This window comes from Mustela nivalis (genome assembly GCF_964662115.1).
Source record: "Mustela nivalis genome assembly, chromosome: 13".
NCBI classification, from domain to species: Eukaryota; Metazoa; Chordata; class Mammalia; order Carnivora; family Mustelidae; genus Mustela; species Mustela nivalis.
The window spans coordinates 85,529,363-85,553,590 of record NC_139032.1 but is presented as its reverse complement, the minus strand read 5'-3'; the positions used below and the strand labels follow the sequence as shown (position 1 = coordinate 85,553,590).

Below are 24,228 nucleotides of genomic sequence, written 5' to 3'. Positions count from 1 at the left end.
ATGTCAGTGCTGCATTCCCCAACACATGGGTCTCCTGTCCTGCCAACCTGTCCTCGTGCCCCCTGCCTCAAGCCCCAGCCTCAACCACCTGCTTGCTACCAAAGACATTCTCTCTCTTTTCCTTCTGTGTTCAAAGACGAGACTAGGCCAGCAGCAGACTCAGGCTACTTGACCCTGGCTAGACTGGGTCCTTTCTCCTGAATTCCTTTCTCACATTCCATTAAGTCTCCCACCTTGGCCCTGGCTTGTCAGTCACACAGATACACCCTTTCTTCAGAGAGATGACGGCCTCCCCACTTGTTTTATCGAGAAGCGTGAGACCTGTCAGGATGAGTGCCGCTCTTTGACCCTCCACCTCAAAACCTATCTGTCTTGGTTTCTTCATTAAAATAATATCTCACTGTCAGTCCCTGATGCTCAGCGTCCCCATAAAATACCTGTGAGGATTCAGCACTCATGAGTCCAAAGGAAGACTGTCCATCCTCTGGCCAAGATTTCAGGACATTTTCTATTTACTCTAGGGCCAATGGAGAAGAATGGAGAAACACATTGGTCACTGACATTGTTGCCTGACACAGAACAATTCTGCGGTCAGCACAGGAAGCTGCAGGGCACTTTATCTGCCCCAACGTGGTCTCATCTTGGCTGAGAGACATTGGATCTATATGGAGAATGACAGTAAGACACCGGGAGTCATCCTTACACGGCACGGGTGCTGCATTTTGAGGTAGCTACTGCCATATTGGCACTCCAGGTAGGGAGAAAGACAAGAGGAGTCCTGGAACAGGGCTTTCCGGGGAGCACAGAGAGTTTTGCCATGATGCCCAAGGGCGACTGGGGCGGGGAAAAATTCAGTCTCATGATCATCTCCATTGTATTCTTTAATCCACACAGATACCATTTTCTCAAGCTTAGGTAAAGAGTTGAGCATACATTACTTCCATACTCCTCTTCCAACCAGACTGCTATCTGTCCCCCTCTCCCCACCCCAGCCCATTCTGGAGCCATCACTGGGTCAGAGCAGCCAAAGCCAAGTGTGGAGAACATCCTATCTCCCTCCAGCAGAGCTTACAAGATAAACACCAGCCAGACACTCAACATTGATCAGGGAGCTCTGCACAACCGCTGGCCATTCAGCTCGTCAGCTCAGAGAAGCTACGGCACCCAAAAGGACAATGAGAGCTGATGGCCAGTCATATATTCTGTCTGTTGAAAAATACAAGGTCCAAACAGCTCTTTGTTTTTATTTGAAGATTTTGTTAAAAACAAAACAGAGCAAAACAACCCAACATGGGAGCTATGAAAAAAAAAATTGCCACAGATGGTCTAGGAAACGAGAAAGGAAAGCACACCATGTTTTTACTCTGAAACCAAAATAAAATTTCAGAAAAGTAGTTGTTGTCCTCAGTAAGACAGAAGACATGAGCTTTGCATCAGGTGTATAAAGTTTTGGGAAAGGGTTAAAAAAGAGAGGACCAAAAAACACAAATGCAGGATTAACATCCCTGTTGATGGGAAGCAAAATGTTCATTGTAGAAAACAGCAACAGTAAATATACTCTTTATTTAAGAGGCTTCCCCACGATGAAAAGGAACTAAATGAAACGAAAACAATGAGAGAGAAAAGAGTTATAAAGGACAGAAAAAGACCTTTCTTACTGTTTGTGTGTGTAGGGGGAAATGAACAATAATCAAAGACACAGAAGAAGACAATATTCATCCCTGACATAAGACAGAGACTAAGGGGCGCCTGGGTGGCTCAGTTGGTTAAGCAGCTGCCTTCAGCTCAGGTCACGATCCCAGGATCCTGGGCTCCTTGCTTGGTGGAGAGCCTGCTTCTCCCTCTGTCTGCCTCTCCCCCTGCTTGTGCATGCTCTCTAACTCTCTCTCTCTCTGACAAATAAATAAATAAAAATCTTAAAAAAAAAAAAAAAAAACACCAGAGACTAAGAATCAAAGAAATGCAATGTTTTAGGCAAAATTAATGAAAAGAGAAACACACGGAGAAGTTACAGGAAACTTTAAAATTAAAGAGTGAAGAAGAAGATCTGAGAGGGGTGCCTGGGTGGCTCCGTGGGTTAAAGCCTCTGCCTTCGGCTCGGGTCATGATCCCAGGGTCCTAGGATCAAGCCCTGCATCAGGCTCTCTGCTCAGCAGGGAGCCTGCTTCCCCCTCTCTCTCTGCCTGCCTCTCTGCCTACTTGTGATCTCTCTCTCTCTGTGTCAAATAAATAAATAAAATTTAAAAAAGAAGAAGAAGAAGAAGAAGATCATCTGAGAAAAATCCAGGCAGGAAAGGTCATCAAGAAAGAAAATAAACTCCCCAGGGCTTCAAACTAACCACACTGGGTTGAATGGTATCCCCACAAATTTACGTCCATCCGGAATCCCAGAATGTGCCCTTATTTGCAAAGAGGGTAAAATACGATTCACGTCATATGATATGATTGAGTTGAGGTCATACTGGATTTGGGTGGGACTGAAATCCAATGGCTGGTGTCTTCACAAGAGACAAGAGGGGGTTGCAGACCCCAAGATGCAGGGAAGAAGGCCTTGGAATGAGCCCAGAATGAGCTGGCTACAGGCCTGAAGGATGGCCAAGATTGCAGGCAGCAGGAAGAATCAAGGAATGATTTTTCCCTAGAACCTTCTGAGAAGGAGCATGGCCTGCGGTCATGTTGATCTTGGACTTCCAGCCTCCAGAACTGAGAAAGAATCCATTTCTGTTGTTCTAAGCCATCCAGTTTGCGGCCATTTGTGACTGCAGGCCTATGAAATGAATATACTATTGGATCAGAATTTGTACAGTTTTAAGAGAAAAAGGTGATCATTTGGAAGCTTTAAAACCAGCCAAGTTATTCTTGTGGAAGCCATTACTCCAGAGTCTCAGATCTGTAATGATTGAGAACAGATACCTTCACTTGCTGCCTAAAAACTTCCCTGGAACTCCAGGACAAGGACCCTGTGGTATTGGTTCTGGAGGTCACAGCCAATGGCATCAGATACAAGGGAGAAAGGCATTTGGATGGGAGGAGGAAAAAGTTGTTTGTGGAAGAGCATCTACATCTTCAGAAAGATTAAACTTTGTTTTAAAGTAAAGACACCAATAAATTATACAAACCCACTTTGTATATAAATTTAATTTCTAAGGGGACATACAGTAAATCTTAACAGTGATTACCTCTAGGTGGTAGGATTACAGATTAATTTAATTTTCCTGTGTTTTTCAGTTTATTTCAAATTTTCTATGATGAACATGCATTCCCTTTATAATCAGAGAAGTATATTTAGAAGTGTGCTGGCATCCACACTCAGGCACACACACACACAAAGACTGGGAAGCAATATAAAAAAAATCTAAAAAGAAAAAAATTTATCAGACACTAGATTTTTAGCAAAATCCATCTTTAAGCTAGTACGTGGACCTCTGGCCGTGAGCTAATGCCATTGGAGACACAACCACAATGAAAGAAGCATGAGCCCTGCTGTCTAGAAAAGGTGAAATGCCCACAACTAATCACAGTATAAAATACAACAGGTACCACAGAGAAAGGCAAGGGAACTGGGGTTCTTTTAAAAATTTTTTTGAGAGAGCGAGTGAGAGACTGAGAGATGGAGATGGGGGGAGCAGGGCGAAAGGCAGAGGCAGAGGCAGAGGGGAGATGGAGAGGGAAGAGGGAGAATCCTAGGCAGGCTCCACACAGGGCTCGATCTCATGACCCTGAGATCATGACCTGAGCCGAAGTCAAGAGTCACTTAACTGACTGAACCACCCAGGTGCCCCAAGAAATGGAGGGGTCTAACAGGTAAAAGATGACTTTCCCATTGGGGGATCAGGTAAGGCTGCTTAGAAAAGAGACACCTATTTCAAGAAGGTATTTCAGAAGGAAAGAGGGCCATAAAGAGGCCCCAGGGGCCTGGGTAATGGTGGGTGAAGGCGTGCTGGGATGGATCACGGACTATATAAGCAAAGGTTCTGAAGACAGGCTGGAGAGAGGCTGTGTGAAAGCCTTAAATGTCAGGCTAAACAGTTCCTTTCTTTATTCCATAAACAAGGGAGAGATGCTGAAGGTTGTTTGTTTGAAAGCATCAAGATGATGTTGACGGAGCTGTGTATTTGGGAAAGAACTCTTTATGGCCTTAAGGAAATCAAAGCCCCCAGACTCAGGTTAATTACAGCTGAGCATTCTGACAATCTGGATGTAATCCTATCAAAACTGGTGGAATGGAAGCTTCGAGATGTCAGGGCGACAAGACGAAGTGCCAGAAGCTCAGGGAAGGAGGAAATGACATAAATGTCACACTAAGAGGGGAGGACACAGAAGCAAACATTCCTGCTCTTTTCTTTTTCCTGTCTCCTTAACAGATCAAATGAAAACCATGTAAAGACCTTAAAGTCACTTCCATTATGGAAGCTTGTAAAAACTGTATACCATTCAGCCTACCCCAGACATAATGAATCAGGGCCTGGGGTTTAAACAAACTCAAGTGACTTTTATGAACAATAAAGTTTGAAGGGCATTGGAAGAGGCCCTCACACAGATAACAGAACTTCTTGGTAAACAGAACCTACTGGGATGAGTTTAGGGGACAAGCTCTATCCGGAACAAGTTACTGATCTCTTTGAACTTTGGTTATCTCTCTAGTAAAGTGGGGGTAGTAATACCTCATCAGGTGGGTGTGGAATTTGAGTTAGTATACACACATGTACACATATATATTACCATGCACATTCACACACATATATATACATGTGTACGTGTGTATCTATCTCCCCACCACTCAAAAAGACTGTCTAGCATTGTCTGTGCCCATCCCTGTGAATAGAGAGCAATCTAGCCATGAAATCTGTCTAGGACATAAATCCAACAGGGTCTGCTAGGAGACTGGATGTGGGGTACGGGAGATTTCCTGGTTTCTGGAATTCGCAACTGAAAAGAAGGTAGCGCCATTCCCTCAGTGGTTTGGGGTTAGGAAGAGGGACGAACTGAGTTCAGTTTGGAGCACGCTGAGGTTCAGCCTCCCACAGGCTTTCCCAGGAGAGACATCCAGTGGGCACCCAGGCAGATGGTTCTAGAGATCTGGGAAGAATATAAGGACGTGTGAGTCACCGTCTGAAGGCAGTAACTGAAGCCACAGGGTAGATCACCAAGAAGGAGCGTGTAGCATGAACAGAGTGTCTGAGACGGAACCCTGAGGAGCCTCAAAATGTGAGGACTGGGCAGAAGAGAGGGAATCCGTGAAGAAGCTGAGGGGGCAGAGCAGGGAGCCGAGGCACAAATCCCAGAGAAGGCATTCACCGGGCCCGTGCTGCACACTGGGCCTGGAAGGTGACAATTAGGAGCGGATTTGGTAGCGATGACGTCTTTGTGACCTTGGCAAGAGCAGACGCAGTGAAGAAGAAGAGGAAGCATCCAAAGGAGGAATTCAGAAGGGAAATTGTGGAACTATCCCAAGGATCAAACACAGACTTCAGACAGTGGCTGAAAGGTGTTCCCAGAGTAATTAAAAAGTCTTCACATCTCTCGAGCAAATGTGGTTTGAGATTATATTTTGAAAGACTGCGCCACAGTGATAACTACAGTAGACTGATTAAAAGCTGAGGCCAAAAAGCATACAATCCTTTTCTTACACAGAAAGGAAACCAAAGTCACTGCTTTAATGAAATGGGTAAGATAGTTTCATATAAAAATGAGAATATTAGCTGGGGCTCACGCGTAACAGTGGGGCGTGAAACTGGAAGCCCTCAGTGGTCAGTCAGCCATGGCGGCCATGCTGGACCCGGGGTGTGACTTGCCCTACCCTCACCTGGTGGGAAAGCAGGGGAAGCCAGCTGTAGAACCCACCATGGATGCTCCAACCAGTGAGATGGGTATGTACCTGAAGAAAGCAGGGACTTGACCTGAGACAGGGCGGGGCTGGAAGGCCAGGGCCTCAGCGGAGGGGTACTGGGAAGTGCCCTCGGTGACACCTCAAACACTCTCCCTCCTGCTGCCCTGGGGGAGGTCTCCCAACCCGCAGGGGGCAGTTAGTGAGTTAAAAGGGTTAGACTGGCTTCTGAGGGCCTAAAAAAGAGCTCTGAATGTTCAGAGCCCCCATGGTGAAATGCTGGAAAACAGACCAGATTCCTTTTCAGCATTAACAGCCCTGAGAGAAGTAAAAGAGTGGTTTTCAATGAGAGAGAGAGAGAGTGTGTCTGTGGTTGTTGGATCCCACAGTTCTGATGGTGGACCTGCCTAAATTCAGAAGCACACGTTCTTAAAAAGCCTTTTCAAAACAATGAAAAGATTTTCTCTTCAGGAGAACAGCATACAAAGGTATATAACATGATATACCTTTTTTTTTTTAAGATTTTATTTATTTATTTGACAGACAGAGATCACAAGTAGGCAGAGAGGCAGGCAGAGAGAGAGGAGGAAGCAGGCTCCCTGCTGAGCAGAGAGCCTGATGCGGGGCTCCATCCCAGGGCCCTGAGATCATGACCTGAGCGGAAGGCAGAGGCTTTAACCCACGGAGCCACCCAGGCACCCTTAACGTGATATACTTTTGAGCAAGTTAAAGATGTACTTTTGCGACAATGGATAGTACACACTGCTGAGCCCAGTCTGACTGGAAGCTGAGGGGGTGGGTGCAGGGCAGGGGTCGCTCTGGCACAAGATGGGAGAGGCGAAGGACATTACCCAAGAGGCACCAAGAGAGTGTGTGTGTGAGACACATATGAGAAATGTCCCTCCTGGGCATATGAAAAACCACAATCAAGGCAGAAAACTTGATTTCCTGTGAGGAATTTACCAAGTAAACAATCTGTTAACAATTTGTGTCTCTGGTTATATATAAAATAAACAGTGACACACTGGCCAGAATTTGAAAGTATTTTTATAGTACACCAGAGAACTACTACAAGCCACTACTTGAAGACCATTTGAGTCTGTGAACAAAGACCCAGGAGACGGGTAGAAGGTGTAGGAGCCAGAGACAGGCAGCTGAGCTGGGGTCCCTGTGGCAGCAGGAGATCACGCATCCTGTGGGGAGGGACACGGCAGTGCAGGGATGGGAGGCCACCAGGCAGAGCATGAGCAACCCTGGACCCGCAGAAGGTTGGGAGTAGAGTGTCTCCAGGTCTAATTGTTATTGTTGTTGTTTTAAACTCCACACCCAATGTGGGGCTTGAACTCATGACCCCAAGATCAAGAGTTGCATGCTCTACTGACTGAGCCAGTGGGGCACCCCCTCTGTCCGAGTTTTGAAACTAGAGATCATGCTGGTGCTAAGGAAGTAGCTGTTCCCAAGACTCTTGTGTGGAAAAGTTTAGAGCATTTTTTTTGTATTCTTATGACAGTTTATGTCTATCTTATTTTTAAGAAATGTTTAAAGCACCTTACCAAAATATCTTTTTTTTTTTTTTTTTTGAGAGAGAGAGAGTGTGTATGTGTGTGTGCTCATGTGAGAGGGGGTGGGCAGAGGAGGAGGGAGAGAATCCCAAGCAGGCTCCAGAGTCCAGAGTGGAGCCCGGGGGTTGGGGGTGGGGAGCGGGCTTGGTCCCATGACCCTGAGATCATGACTTGAGAGGAAATCAAGAGTCGGACACTTAACTGATTGAGCCACACAGGTGCCCCTTTCTGAAACATATTTTATTCAAAGGAGAAAATTAGATACAGAGCAAGTTCAGAACAAGGGCAGATTAGGTGTGGGTAAATCAAGTAAAAATAAGAGAATCAGATTAGGATGTATGCTAGAAAGTCCCTTAAGGTAGTTAGAGGCAAGGCCAGAAAGAGGGCTTCGAGCTTCCTGGAGGACAACGCAAAGAGGAAAAAATCCAAGTCCTTTACAGGCTCCCTACTACCTGTAAGATTAACAACAAACCAGCTTCACAGGGGAAGCATCGTACTTTTTGGCCCTGAGCAAAACTTTCCTCATAGGTCCTCTTAAAAGTGAGTCTTTGTGGCACACTGAGAAAAGTCCTTAAGAGCATTCTGTAGGAGACACACCATCTAGTTCTGTATGGCCCTCTTCCACTCTGTCCATCAGGGCAAGTTGAAGGCATAAGATCAAGGCACAGACCAAGAGAAGCAAGTCTAAGAGAGGCCAAGGACAGCAGGCCAAGTGTTTGTAGCTATCTTATGGTTGAGATTAATCCAGGAATTAAATTTAGACCACTTATGGCATGGATGTCTCTTTGGATAATTTTTTATCAACATTTTTCTCAAAATCAAGCTTGTGAAGATGTGGCCAGAAGAGACTTTGAAATTAGATGTTTGAGCTGAAACCTAAGGCAGAGCTTCTCTGTGCTGCTGATTAAGGGCAGAAGAGTAGTTTTCTCTGACAATCAACTTCATTTCTTTAGAAACCCAGCCTTTCAGCAGCGGGGGCTGTAAGAGTTTGGGCTCAGAGACTGAGAGATGAGGCCCTAGGGCTCCTGGAGCCCATGGGAGACCGGGGTTGGAATGTCACTTTCACCCCTCACTGGCTGGGGGACCTCTCTGAGATCATCAGTTAAATGGGGAACCATTCAATCCCCACAAATGTCTCCTGAACCCCCACAACGTGCAGCATAATCAGATAATACCTGCTGCACAGGTGTTTGGGAAGGTTGGACAGGTAAATGCTCCTAAAGCATTTAGCTCAGGGACCGGCACGTAGCCAACATTCAGTAAACATTAAAACTAGTGACAGCAGTAACAAAATAATGATCACGGTCAAAGATTGCTGGCTCCGTTATGATACATAAGTAATTTCAGGAGGAAGGTCTCAGATTCTACATCATAGAAGATGGTGGCAAGAATTTTAAATTTTAGCCTGGGAAAGGTTCAAAGTCACCCACAAAGATACCAAAAATATCCGCAAAAGCCCCCACACTTTTAAACCACATTAACTTACTGGTAAATGCTCGGAGATAAACATGTCTGGAGGTACCTCGCTGAGTCAAGCTGCTATTTAAGACTTCGATACGAGCCAGGTCCATTTTGAAGAAACATCTGCCGAAATGATGATTTTAGCTGTAGAATGTCGCAGTCCTGATGTTCGGATGTTCCTGAGGGAAATCTGCTGGTACCTTCACTAATGTCTCAATTTGGAAATACTACATGGAATATAATTTTTCCCATAAAATGCCTATGAAAATAAAAAGCCTCCTCAACCCTGAATAGAGAACAAAGCTGCACTGTGTCAGGGACGTTGGACGGGCCGCTAAATCACTCATTAGGCAAGAATCATCTTTCTGTACAACAGTCTCACAGGCATCATTCAAATTCGTGCTGGAGCAAAAATACCAATCACTATGTATCAGGCGGCAGGAGTCCTCAACAGTCGAAACCTCACATGTGAAAATCTGCAGATGGCACCAAGTCCACCACAAACCGTTCTTTTGAGGGTAATTAGGCAGCACAGATAGCCTTTGAGGCCACCATGAGTTCATCACAGCAAAACCATGCCGTCCTTATGAGGAAGCATTTTTATGTTCCTTTCCTATACAGCAGGGGAGCATGCAAATCATCTAAATGCGGGCTTGAGGGATGAAGGTACAGGCTTAAAAAGGATTGGACAATGTTTATCTGAACTTGACACTGCCTCCCAGACTGTGGCAGCCCCCAGAAGTATCAAGATGGTGGGTTATAGGACAATGGGCAGCGGGGCTGGGAGGGAGAGAGCTGTGCCCACATCATTCATCATTCCTAACATACCAGTTTCGTATCCATTGAGTCAAAGGCCAAGAAAAGATCAATAAAAGCTACAAACAATCTTTGGTTTTCCTGACAGATTTCCATATGAAGTGATGAAGAATGGGCAATGGTGTAATGGCTATGTCTTGCCGAGAATCCTGCCGCGAGAGACCAGACTTCCATTTCTCAAGAAGAAAAATGGCCTGTGTTTTGGATGGAATGCACTGCAAGCTAATGAGGCCAATTATACTGGGGGAGGGGGTCCAAGGGGCTCGTTATTCCTTTCTTGTATTTCTAGTTGATGGGTTAGGCTACTTTCTAATTTCAACCAAATCGAACCATTCATTCACTTGATCGATATTTACTAAGTAATGAACACTAAGCATTGTGCTTGGTGCTAGGGACACAGAGGTAACTAAAGAACCATGACTCCTATTTTTAGGGGGTTTATAATCTGCACCCTTGTTTATGGGATTGAAAAAGGTGTCCAGAACAATGGTCCACTGGCAGATGAAATTTTCACCAGGTGCTTTTAGTTTGACCTTTTAATATCTACCATACAAGGCACTGTTAGAGAGGCATTTGGGGTGTCATATTATTTGAAACTGAATTTTGTCTATTACCTTTTGAGAGGAGCTGTCCCACCCCCAAACTATGCTGAGGAGATGAGTCTAGGTTATACCACATGATCCCACTCCCTGAATACAACCGTGTGAATCAGGGATAAACACATGAACCAGAGGAAGCTATCCTTGACATTCTACTTGAAATCTGAAATTGGACCCAAGAGTGAACAGACTGTGGTGGGCAGTGGAGCTGTAAGACAAAGGGAACTTGGGGGGACTGGAAGTCATTTTAGTGATAAACAACATTTAATAAGAACTCAGAATGTGCCAGGCCCCGTGCCAGGTCCTAGACATACAAATATGAACAAGACAGAAGTGGTTCCACCCTCATCTCTGGTGCATGAGAGAGTAGTTAGTAAACAAATACGTGAAATAAATAGAGCGTGCTAAATACTGTTAAGAAAAGAAATAGGAGGCTGAGTATAGAACAGCATGGAGAGAAGGACCTCTTGAGGTAGACGGGTTGGGGAGGCCTCTCTGAGAAGGCGACATTTAAGCTGAGACCAGCCATGAAAAGTGAGGGGAAGCCCGTTCCAGGCAGAAGAAGAGGCTCTGGGACAGAACTCTCATGTTCTCGGGACCAAAACAAGGCCAAGCGTATGAAGCACAGTGAGAGAGTGGCATGAGGGCGTGTGGAAAAGGCAGGCAGAACCCGGATCACTCAGGTTCTTATAGGGCTTTGTAAAGGGTCTGGACTTGGATGGGCAGCCAGTGAAGGGTTTTCAGAAAGAAGAGACATTATATTGCCAATATTTTGAAACATCACCCTGGTGTGAGGACATACATCTAGACAAATGGGGTAGAAGAGAAAACCCAGAAACCAACCCTTGCATGTGTGATCAACTGATTTCAGACAAGGGCGCCAAGACCATTCAATGAGGAAAGGACAGTCTCTTCAACAAATGGAACTGGGAAAACAGGATATTGACATGTAAAATAACGAAGCTGGACCCCTATATCATTCCATACACACACAGAATAGCTCCCAATAAATCATAAACCTATCGAATGAACTTGGACCCCTACCTTACGCCATAGACCACATCCAACAACTCGATATGGATCAAGGAAAAACATAAAAGCTAAAAGTATCGAATTCTTAGGAGAAAACAAAGGGGCAGATCTTCCAGACACTGGCTTTGGTAATGACTCCCTGAATATAACACCAGAAGCATAAATGGCAAAACAAACAAACAAAAGGATGAATCGCACTTCATGGAAACTACAGAATTTCACGTATCAAAGGATATTGTCAACAGATTAAAAGGACAACCCACATAACAAGAAAAAAGATTTTCAGATCACATTTCTGATAAGGGAATTAATATTCAGAATAAATTAGGAACTCTTAGAACAACAGTAACTCAGTAACAACAAAGTAAACAAATTGATTAAAAAATGGGCAAAGGGGGTGCCTGCGTGGTTCAGTGGGTTAAGCCTCTGCCTTTGGCTCAGGTCATGATCCCAGGGTCCTGGGATCGAGCCCCGCATCGGGCTCTCTGCTCAGCAGGGAGCCTGTTTCCCCCCTCTCTCTCTGCCTGCCTCTCTGCCTACTTGTGATCTCTCTCTCTCTCTGTCAAATAAATAAATAAAATATTTTTTTAAAACATGGGCAAAGAAGGCAAAAAACTTATATACCATTTTTCCAAAGGAGAAATACAAATGACTAATAAACACATGAAAAGATGTTCAATATCATTGGTTATGGGTGAAAGGTAAATCACAATGAGGCACCCCTTTACAGCGCACTAGAATGGCTATTAAACAAAATGGAGGGGCGCCTGTGCAGCTCAGTCATTGTGTGTCTGCCATTGGCTCAGATCATGATCCCAGGGTCCTGGGATCGAGCCCTGCGTCAGGCTCTCTGTTCCGTGGGAAGCATGTTCTCCCTCTCCCACGCTCCCTCCCTGCTTGAGTTCCCTCTCTTGCTGTGTCTCTCTGTGTCAAAAAATAATAAAATCTTAAAAAAATTTTAAACAAAATGGAGCAAATATAGGTGAGATTGTGGAGAAACTAGAACCGTTGTGCATTGCTGGTGGAGACCTAAAACAGTGTGGCCACTATGGAAACATGCTTGGGAGTCCTTCAAAAGTGAAAATAGAATGATCATATGATCCAGTAATTCCACTCCCGTTAACAGACCCAACAGAACTGAAGAAAGCAGGGACTTGAACCCAGACTGGCAGGCCAGCGCTTACAGCAACATTATTCACAATAGTGAAAAAGGACAAGCAAGCCAAGTGTGCACTGAGATAGATCAATGGATAAGCCAAATGTGGTGCGTCCAAAGACAGAATGCATCCACAAAAGGGAATGAAATTCTGATACGTGCTATAACATGGATGAACGTTCAAAATCTCACACTGAGTAAAACAGACCAGACACGATGGACAAATATTGCAGAATTGTACTTATAGGAGGTCCCTACAGGAGACAAATTCATAGATTCAGAGGCAGAATAGAGGTTACCAGGGCCTGGGGCAGAAGGGCGAATGCAGACTTGCTGTCTAATGGGCATAGTCACTGTTTGGGCTGATGACAAATACTCTGATAGTGGACAATGGTGACGGTGGCATAACGTTGTGAATGTACTTCCTGCCCTCTGAAATGATCCTTTAAAAAATGGTAAGTTTGGGGCATCTGGGTGGCTCAGTCGTTAAGTGCCTGCCTTCAGCTCGGGTCATGATCCCGGGGTCCTGGGATTGAGCCCCACGTCAGGCTGCCTGCTCAGCAGGGAGACTGCTTTTCCCGCTCCCACTCCCCCTGCTTGTGTTCCCTCTCTCCCTGGGTATCTCTCTGTCAAATAAATAAATAAAATCTTTTTTAAAAAATGGCAAATTTCCTGTTGTATATATTTGACCATAATGAAAAGAAGTGTTAAAACCCCCCGCCACTGCTGGGAGAGCAGCCCGGAGAGAGGCGACCGTGTGTGCGGGGCTGGCCAGCGGAGGGGTGGCATTGGCGCTGAGAGAGAGAGAGAACGGGGGAGATGAGTGAAAGTCTGACGGCTTCCGGGTCCCAGGAGGCCCAGGTGGGCTTTTCCCGCACTTCATTTCGGTGAGCCTCACCTACACGCGCTCAGAGAACTGCTTTAGACTTGAGCTGGACTGAGTGGGTCTTTGTTCCTTGCAAGGAAACAATTCCTGATGGAGGCAGGGAACAGCCGGGATCGGGTTGGTTCCTAAAGCCAGACCACAGCTCCAGGAGGGCAGAGAACCTGCTTTTCCCTCTGCTCAGTGCCTAGCACTGTGCCTGATGCAAGGGGACAGGTGCTGCCTTCAATACATGGGCATTGGATGAGCGCTGAGAATCCCCACCATGGGGGATTCTATAAAGGCCTGAGCTTCCACATTCTCACGCACAAGTCATACCCAGTCAAAAAACAAGGCAGCTGAGCCCCCAAATCTGTCCTCATTACTGATGGTAACAGCCAAGCCTGGTTCTTCACAAGGACTTCTACCTCATCTGTTCAAGGTCAAAAGAAGTCGATGCCAAAATTTCAAATTTTGCACCCTTCTACAAATGTTGAGTTTCAGGATGCCCAAGATTTATTGGGTTTCTAACAATTTCATCAAACCAGGTATGTAAAAAAAGTTAAACTTATTTTCTCATGCACATAAAAAACACAAAAGCAAGCTGTTGTTGTTGTTTTTTAAAGATTTATTTATTTAGGGACGCCTGGGTGGCTCAGTTGGTTAAGCAGCTGCCTTCGGCTCAGGTCATGATCCCAGCGTCCTGGGATCGAGTCCCACATTGGGCTCCTTGCTCCGCAGGGAGCCTGCTTCTCCCTCTGACTCTGCCTTCCACTCTGTCTGCCTGTGCTCGCTCTCGCTCGCTCTCTGACAAATAAATAAATAAAATCTTAAAAAAAAAAAAGATTTATTTATTTATTTGATAGAGAGAGACAGTGAGAGAGAGAACACAGGCAGGGAGAGTGGGAGAAGGAGAAGCAGCCTCCAGGCTAAGCATCGGGTTCTATCCCACAACCCTAGGATCATGACCTGAGCTGAAGACAGATGCTGAAGACAGATGTTTAACCACTGAGCCACCCCCACAGAAACGGCTTTTTTTTTTTTTTTAAAGGTTTTATTTATTTATTTGACAGAGAGAGAGTGACAGAGATCACAAGCAGGCAGAGAGGCAGACAGAGGCAGAGAGAGAAGCAGGGTCCCCGCTGAGCAAGGAGCCCGATGCGGGGCTTGATCCCAGGACCCTGATCATGACCTGAGCTGAAGGCAGCGGCCCAACCCACCGAGCCACCCAGGCGCCCCCAGAAACGGCTTTTAATAATTTCCTGGTGATCATAGAGGAGAGTAAATGTCTCTTCCTTAAAACACAGGAGTCAGAATTTCAAGAGATCTTTAGATGGCAAAAATGGAACTTGGCTCATTTGATTTTTCTCAATCATTCCAATCACCAGGGTGTGCCATTACTAATAAGGGAAAAGTTGACACAACCTAATTTTACAAAAGGAGGGGAACTGTTACCTAGAGAATTGTTTACTACGATGTTGGGCTATCACACAGTTAAAATGGTAACATGAGGACTATATCATGAGAAGACATTCACAAAACACAGCCGAATAAGGAAAGAGGAAGACAAAATTATATGTGTAATTTGATTACAACTAGGTGGAACCGAGGTTAGTCGTTATAAAGATTGGAAGGTACCAAAATGAGATGAAAAAAGTGGCAATGGGGCAGGGAACTTATATGTAGGGCTTTTAAATCCATTTTAAAAATTTAGTTTATACTATTTTAAAAGTCAGCTAGAAAGACACACACACACACTCACACACACACACACACCGATGGCTCCAGAGCAAAAACCTGAACAAATGGAAGGAAGAATTCTGGTCACTGAGCTGCCTCATGAGGTTGAAGATGACCGAGGACAAGCCTGGGGTTCTTTCTCTAAGGCAGGGTTTCTTCAAGTGTGATCCTGGGACCAGTGACATCACCATCCCTGGGGAACTTGCCAGAAACGAAAATTCTGGGTCAACCCCAGACCTACCAGATTGGAAAGTCTGGGGATGGGAGCCCAGCAGTCTGTTCTGAGAAACACTCGACCTGCTCAGATGCGAGCTTCGGTTTGAGAACCACTGCTCTCACCTACCTCCCCGGTCTGACCGTCTGTGGTTTCCCCCAAGTCTATAAAGAGTCCATCTTTCACACCTTTGAGCTCTTCCCAAACACCACTTACACGGTTTACGAGAGCTTCATGGGACTTTCTGGATTAGGTCCAAAGTCCACCTGCAAGCCAGGTCCTCCCCTTTGGCCACCAAATTTCATCTTTACCACCACGGCTGGCTACCTACCGTGGCCTGTGTTTATGAGTGTCATCTCACTTAATCTCCTGACAACCCTATACGGTAGATAATACTAATATCCCCAGTTATATAATATATAGTAATGTATAATAATGTATTATCCCTACAGATGAGAGAAAGGAGGCCAAAAGAAGTCCAAGATCGGACAACTAGGAAATGATGGGAAAAAACGACTTCATGGCACAACTTCTTCAGCACCACTGAGGTTCAGAGAAACGCACAGACGGTGGTAGGTGCTGGAGTTGGTAGGTGAAGCCAGGCCTGATTTCCAAGCCTGCTTGCTTTGTGGCCAGTCAGCTATGCTGCCTCACACACTCTGCAAGGCAGGGCCATTTGCTCACTGGCCCTGGCATACATCACTGCCAAGAATCACATTGTTTGCAAATATCCACTGTCTGTCTTCTCTACCACCAACCCACGTCCCTCCGTCCTACCGCCTCTGCGAGGCCTTCCCGGCTGCTTCCCCAAGATCCCTGGCTAGGATGGGTCACTTCCTCCCCTCTCTTCACACCCACCAGACCCTATCTGTATCCCTCTCCGATATTTACCCATTCCCTGAATTACATAGTTCTACACTTGCTCCTTCGGGGGAGGTGGTGGTCTGAGTTGGCCCGGTGCCACCAGCAACACAGAACGCGCATTGATGGAGTCCATCAATGTGTCTTTTATGTGATTCAACTCATTTTCTAGATATTTTATGTATCTTATCTGCCCAGCTCAAGACACTAAGCTCCTTAAGAACAAGGACCAAATCTTTTACTTATTTTATGTTTTCAAGAATACTCAGCCCTGGGCCAGATGCACAAGTCTCTAATACATGAGTGAATTCTAATCGAATGCTACTGGTACACAACTCCCGTATAATTTTTCCTACTACTTAAACCCTGCAAATTGCAGCATATATTAATGGAGGAAAATTGGGTACTACAGAAATGGATCCAAGCAACTCATTTTCTGTAAATAGATAGAAATAATAAATTCAATGTTTTTAATAGTGTTAAATAATAACAAGAGAATTCTATGAGCACATTTTCCTGAAAATTTGTTCAAATTTCCATGCAACTGGGGGGGGGCGGGGTATCACAGTTCTGTCCTTTAAAAGACTGAAGCTAAAATATGCCTTCATTATTCCTCTTTTAAAATGAAAGTATACTATTTTAAAAGATCATAACATAAATCCTAATGTCTCTCAGAAGGAAAATGTGGATATTTTCATTTCAGGTATCAATCATCTATTACAGTATATTCTAGCCCAACAAATATACTTTTAACAGGAAGAAAAAAAAAATCTCATCAATATTCTCACTCCTACCACATACCCAGAAAGCAAAGGTACAGAAAATCAGAACATGTATTTCAATCATCTTTAAACCTCAAAAACTAGATTTATCAACTTTTAGGAATAAGATAATATAAAAACCAAATGCTGCCTCTCTTAATTCATAAATCATTTGATTACATACCCCAATGATATGCAACCAGAGAAAAATACCCAGCCACAACATATTTTTAACAAACTGGAAGGCACAGATTAAGAGTACGTAACAATAAAAACAAATAAAGATGATCAAATTATTATGGCCTTTCAATAGGCATTTTTCTCCCATCCCAGCCTTACACGGTATCCACATGGTCTGACAGTAAATATACAACAAAAGATCTGATGAGTTTGGCGATGCTCTAATTCTAAATCAATGTACTACCACTGAACAGACAGTGTAAACTTACCAGCTCCACAGATCCATAATGTTTCCTACTGAAATCCCCACGTCTACAGCCTAGGTCTTCCGAGACAGAGCTGGAACAAAAATGCTTCATCAGTATTATACATAGCGATCTGGCCACAAACCTTCTGCAAAAATCAACTACCATTTGCAACAAGGGCTGCTATGGAACCGGATGGGAGCCGGCTTTGCCCCAGCTCCTCACTGCAGGGGAGCCTCCTTGCAACAGACACAGTCCCCAGCAGCCATTGCAGAGCCCGCGTTCACGGAGCCCTCGGTAAAAAGAAAAACACCCGAGTCATCCCTGGAAGTATAGGCAATGATTGAATTAAATATTTAGTCGTTTGCAATCGATTGAGATTTCCAAGGCTACTGGTGGTTTATAATTTCATTTCTGTATAACCAAAGGGGATGAGAAGCCTTGCAGTAAACTTGAGGCCAGGGACAAAGCTTGCAATTATCTTTCGTTTAAGAGAGCCTCTTTGTCCCAAATATTCACCGTAAAAATAACCAGCATTATTTGATGCTATAGAGCAGAAATGAAACTTTAAATAGGAGGAAGAAACTTCCAAATCCTGGCAGGCCCCACCCCACCCCTTTTCATTTACGACAACATGACAATATGAAAAAAAAAAAAGAGAGAGAGAGAGAGAGAGAGAGAGCAGTACTGACAGAAAACCTAAAGATCTAACTTCAAGGATCTTTAGTTTTTATGTAGCAATAGCTAATACTTCCCCCAGCCCCAGGCCTCCCCCCACCCCCACCAAGGCTTAAGTCAGATAAGAAAAATCACACGCATTGTGAAGAGCAATTAAAACCAGGGCAAAACTCTCTTACTGCATTTACATCTTGAATGCAGAGTTCCATACTCAAAAGACACACATCTTATCGAGGAGTTGGTCTGTGTAGGACCCCGAGCGGTGCCCCCAAGCCGGTGCTCCTGAAACCACCAGAGCTCCACAGAACAAGCAAGCAGCTTTAACAAGTTTTTTTTTTTCTTGTAGATGTCATGCAAATAACTCTCCCCAACCCTAGGAAACCAAATTGCACCAGAGCTACACGTTCCATCGCTCCAAAATATTTGGGATCTAACATGCAAAGAAAGGTGCATTTTGTACCTTTTCATCCTTCCTTAAAAGGTAGCTACATTTTCTAAATTACAGCCTTCTTGGCAGGCTCAGAGAGAGACTGACTGCACTGGTTAGCAGCCACAGACCTGACTCTTTGCCAGGACACTCTTTGATAGGCTCCAAGCAAGACAGCACGAGAGAAACGAGGGTCTATTGGTATTCTGCTTCCACCATTTCACAGAGATGGCTGAATTAATCTTATACAAGAAATTTAACCTTTTGTAGTCCTCACTTCCCTAGCAGAAAATGTGCAACAAATTAACGAATGCAGCTTGGAAGGGTGCCCCAGATGCTTCCCAGGCTACCCGGCTTCCAGACACTGGGTTTTTCTACCCCCGAGAAGAGTCTCTGAAAGAGATTTAAAACTTCTCTCCATGGCCTATTCCGGTCTATATTAAATATGTCCTCTAGGCCCATTTTCTTAGCCTGTTCTGAAAACCCTCCGGGAGAATACCGCCAGTGCCCTACATAACAGTTTCCAGATCCTTCCCCGCGGCCCTGGGTTACCGAGAGAGTGGGGTCTAGTGATAGGAGCGTCTCTGCACCAGGTCAGAGATGGGGTGCAGAGTGAATGCCCAATGGCTGGTGATTGAGAGCTCTGTCTGCCCTGCTCAGCTCACTGCTTCAGTTTGGGGGGGGGGGGCACTGCCCCACCACCAACAGCCGCAGCAGCTTCTAACACAAATGACCAACATCGTGAGAAGAGGAAAGGATGCCAGGCTCTAGGTCCCTCCCTGGACCGCCCTAAGCACCACCGAGGGTGTTCTCAGATACACTGCCAGCTCCCTAACTTTGCTAACAGCCAGAAACTAACACAAAAAGAGATGACAGCCCCGCATCCTGGGGCAACCACATCCTTCGAAGCTGCCTAGCGGGAAAGCAGTGTCCTATGAAAACAACCCAGAGAGACAGAAACAGAACATCTGCTATCAGTTGCCCTTTTCCCCCTCTAATTACATTTCCTGCATTTGGCTGCGGAGATAGTGCTTGCTAATGGCGAGAGCCAGGCTCAATGACATGGGGAGCCTTTCTGCGGCTGCAGGAGGCACTCGACCCCCATGTTACCGAACCCTCCGGCCTCCCCAGCTCCCTCCCCAGGCTCCCTGGCCCCTTGGCACCCAGCACAGAAGATACGATTAAAGGAGTTCCCCAGAGCTCCTAGAGAGTTTGGTTCTCCTGCGGGTCCCAGGATCTGGCCTACCGCTCGGCACAGAGCGGACACGCAGGAAATGTGTGTTGTATCGATGAAGGTATCCGCCCCTCTGGGTCTCACTCGCCAGTGTGAAGGCACCCCTGGTGAGCACCAAGGCAGGCTGCCTGTTGACAGTTTCCATCCTCAGCCAGTGGTCATTAGTCCCTCAGGCAGTCCTGGCCCAAGGAGCAAACACTGCGATGTGCCCGCCAAAACCTAGTCTCTTTTCCTCTTGGGCTTGCCACGGGATGACATCTCCTAGCCCTTCTTGCAGGGCGACCCCTTGACTGAGCTCTGGCCAAGAGAATTCGGGCAGAAGCGCTAACGCCATGTCTAGGAGCTTCCTTTCCTGCCCCTTGGCCGGCAGGGTGGAGGGGACCACAAGGACCTGCAGGAGACCAGAGCTTCAAGAGGGAAAAGACCTGGTCTCCAGGAGACCAAGGCCACACCTCTGGGAACATCTGTACTAGAATACGCCGCGAGTAAGAAATCAACGCTGAGTTGGGTCAGTCTCATAGCATTTCGGTTTACCTGTTAAAGCTGCCGTGTCACCCGAACTAATACAGAAGTGGGTACCCTGCAGTTGGGGTGCTACCATAGCAACGGCCTAAAATACATGGCACCTGCTTGGGAGGCAGGCAGCTGCCAGGGAGGAAATTGATCTCGGCGGCTGGGAGGATGGAGGATGGAGATCGAGGGGACACGGGCAGAATATATGATAAAACGTAGCCCTACGGTCACGTGGGAGGGGGCCCCGTGCCTTCTGAGCCTGCAGCCCGAGGGAAAGTGGCCGGACACTGCAGTGGGGCTGCTGCTCCTCGGTGACCTCAGCAAAGTTGCTTTTTGGTTTTTTGTTTGTTTGTTTGATAGAGAGCCTTCGGCTCAGGTCATGATCTCAGGGTCCTGGGATCAAGCACTGCATCGGGCTCTCTGCTCAGTAGGGCGCCTGCTTTCCCCCCTCTCTCTGCCTGCCTCTCTGCCTACTTGTGACCTCTCTGTCAAATAAATAAATAAAATCTTAAAAAAAAAAAAAAAAAGAAGAAGAAGAAGAAAAAGAAGAAGAGAGGAGCCCAGGCAAGAACCGGCTGGGTTTCACACGAAGAAGGGAACAGAGAAGGTCTAGAGACTGAGGGCCCCACAGGCTTGAGAAATCACTGTTTCTGGACTGTTTCTGGACTCCAAACAGGACGAGTTCTGTTGTGGGCAGAAATGAGGGGTACCTCTTCCAGACCCAGCCCGTACAAATTTCCCATGCATAATCCTTGCTGTCTTTCCTCACCCGCTGGCTGACTGGAGAGGGCTCTGAGGACCAACAGGGGCAAAGCCCCAACAAGGAGCGGGCTTGGTCCCCGAGTGACCACAGAGAAGATCCCCAGGGACATGAGTGAAAAGTAACTTTTATTATTTTATGTCACTAAGATTCAGGGTTTATGACAATAGGTGATTTTATCTTAGAGGATACAGCTCTCTGTCGTTAACAGAGAGGAGAAGAGGAACTCCCATAGAGGATACAGTTCTCTGTCGTTAACAGAGAGGAGAAGAGGAACTCCCAGGGAAAGAGGTGGTCCGAGGGCTGACGGGCCGGAATGACTCTCGGGGGTCAGCAGATTGCGGGCCCCCCCAGATACCTGTTACAGCAAACAAAGTTTTATTGGCATACGGCCATACACTTTGGTTACAGGGAGTCTGTGAGGGCGTCTGTGAGGGCGTCTGTGAAGGCGTCTGCATCACGATGGGGCAGAGCCCAGCAGCTGTGACAGAGACAGAGACGTTATGGCCCACAAAGCTGAAGCTATCAACTGTCTGGCCCTTTACAGAAAAAAAGTTTGCCTGACCGTTGTTGCGTAACCTCGCAAATCCCTATTGCTGGTTTCAGGCCTCCTGGCAGACTGGGGTTAATAAGGCAATGGAAATACTGGAGTCCCTCAGCATCCCTGGGGGAAGGTTTCTAAAAATGCAGATTCCCTGGCCCCATTCCCAGAGGCTATGACTCAGCATGGCTGTTACTTTAACAAACAGCCGGGATTCGGATGCAGGTGGTCCACAGACAGTGTTGTGAACAATACTGCCCTTCCAGATGATTCTGGAATCCCCGGGAAAACCCGTCAGCCATGCTGCAGCACTTTCATCAGGAGGGACAAGGCCGTGTTTGTTTTCAGGGGAGGACGTGTCATATGGCCCTTACGCGCGTGTGACTCAGTCACAGATGCATAAGTTGTTAACCTCTCTGGGCAGTGGTTCCCTCCTGTATGAAATGTGGCTCATAGTATCGCCTACTTAACAGGATTAGAAAGGATAAATTAGAACAAATAAAAGTTTCTTTTAAGCACAAGTTCTGTCCCATAAAAACTCCTCAATGCGTGTTAGCTGTTGTATTATGGCTCTTATTAGTGGGATGAGTTCTCAGGTTGTTAGAGCCCTGGAAAGGGACATTCGACATAAACAATTATCCGCTCTGTAGAGAGTTTTAAATAAAACATCACACCCCCACAGAAGAAGAGGAGGTTTGGGGCCAAGTGCAGCCTCGCAGCTCAGCATCACGTCTCCTCCCTCACAGGGCTGCCCTCGCAGTGTGACCCCACCTAGAGAGTACTTGGGACCCAAGAGCATGTCACCAGCACAAGGCAGGTGCAAAAAAGAACCGGAGAGTTCGAGTTCCTCACTCCCATGCAATGTGTTCTGGGCTTTAAATATAAACGGTGTTTTAGCAAATTAATGTGTGAGGACGCTGGGTCACGCCTTGCAAGTAGGCACAGAGCTCAGGGCTTTCGTGTTACGTCTCCAAGTAAGGCCTGGGAGGAAAGCAAAGACTTCCAGCCCCGCAAAGAGGCTAGAAAAAAATTACCGTTATATAAATCAGGTTCCCGGAAAGCAGGACAATCCCCTCCAGAGAGTCAGACTAAATAAGGAAAGAAAGGAAGCTGACACTCAGGGATACGGGTCCTTTACTTGACTGACCTGGAGATTAGTGATTCCCCCTGATGACCAGCCAGACCCCACTAATCCAGGCCCCTGTCACTTCCAGTCCTGCTGGAACAGTAACAGCCACAGCGAGTGTGGGGACTCTTCCTGGGTCAGCTGATAGCATTTGTGAAAAGTGACAGGCAGATTTTCAGAAGCCCACTGACTAGCAGAGTTCAATGTCAAGAGGCCTCAGCCCTCTTGATCAGCAGAGAGTAAGAGACGGAAGGGAGAGATCCCCCGGTCTGAGGAACAGAGAGGCTAAACAATGAACCAGACTACAGATTTCCGCCTAAACGGAGCCTGAGCCTCTGAACACCAGGAACCAGAACAGCTTGGACCAGTTGTCTCTTCCGAAGGTAAGGGACACCTGAAAAGCAGAGATGTGATCATACAGTGATTTCCAAAGATGAAATGAAAGAATTTTGTCCTCTTCTGAAGATAGTTCAGATACAAGGAAGGAAGAAGTCAGCAGGCAGATTTGTAGAGTGTAAGAAGCCCTGGAAATCAGGGCCCCTTGGTTCTTGCTTCGGACAGCTCTCTGTCCCCTATCCCGTTTCTGGGGCTGGGGTGTCACGTGTTCCTTGACCAGGATCTTCAGCATACCCTTAGCACGACCCCCCAGCCATCAGGCAGTCAGACAGGACTTGGAGCTCAGCTCTCTGGCACACCAGCTCTGTGACCTCAGGCAAGTTACTTCCCCTCTCTGAGCCTCCTTCCTCGCCTGTAACATGGGCTGAAATAATATCCATCTCCATGGGAAGATAGAAAGACACCATAACGTGCTTAGTACAGCACCAGACACATAGTAGCCACTAAATAAATGTTGGTTATTCCAATGTCCAGGGACCTTATCTGTCATGGTCATCACTATGCCTTGTGTGTCTTACAGAGTGGTTCATAGCCGACTGCTCTGTAAACACTGGCTGGATCAATGAATCATTAAGTAACAACGTATGTTCACTTTTGCTCTGCTTATACTCAGGTGGCTCCTGCCTCCTCCTCATTCCCCTTCCTCACCCCCAACCTGCCGTTAGATTTTCTGACAACCTCTGGATGCATCTGATGTTATTCACTAAGACACCCTTTTCACCTGAATCCTCTTTCTCCAACTTTCTGGAACATCTTCCTCCAACAGTATTTATGTATCCACTGAGTTTCCGACAAAGACATGTCTTTGGAATTCACCTGGTTCTCTACTATAATTCAAGCCTTCTGGCAATTCCCTGCAAAGTTCCTATCGATAACGATCCCTACCAGCGCCTCTGAAATTCTCTCTCTACATAAAAAACAGCAACCCTACCAAACGCTGGCAAGGATCAGAGTAGCCAGACCCTTCACACATCTCGGTGGGAATGGAAAATGAGAAGCTAAGCCTCTTTGGAAAACAGTTTGGCAGTGACTTAGAAAATTAAACATGCAGTTACCCATATGACCCAGTAATCACACTCTTGGGCATTTATCCCAGAGAAATGAAAATGGATAGTCACAAAATTCTGTACACAAATGCTTTGTAGCAGCTTTCTTTAGAATACCTCCAGGCTGGAAAAAAAAAAAAATCCTAGAAGTCCTTGAAAGGATAAATGGTTAGGGTGCACCTGAGTGGTTC

The 24,228-nt window shown here is 46.1% G+C and overlaps 1 protein-coding gene across 6 annotated transcripts in view; it reads right to left on the bottom strand.

The window, feature by feature from the left end:
- Positions 1 to 24,228, bottom strand: part of GARNL3 (GTPase activating Rap/RanGAP domain like 3) — a 144,915-nt gene that overhangs the window by 89,691 nt on the left and 30,996 nt on the right. For 4 of the 6 annotated variants that reach the window (XM_082695611.1, XM_082695612.1, XM_082695615.1 and 1 more), the window contains exon 3: positions 17,341 to 17,410. In XM_082695611.1, the coding sequence (XP_082551737.1) occupies positions 17,341 to 17,410 (70 nt within the window). Of the gene's footprint in view, positions 1 to 17,340; positions 17,411 to 18,173; positions 18,287 to 18,454; positions 18,769 to 24,228 lie in introns of those variants that run through there. The other 2 variants (XM_082695613.1, XM_082695614.1) reach the window with 2 other exon arrangements.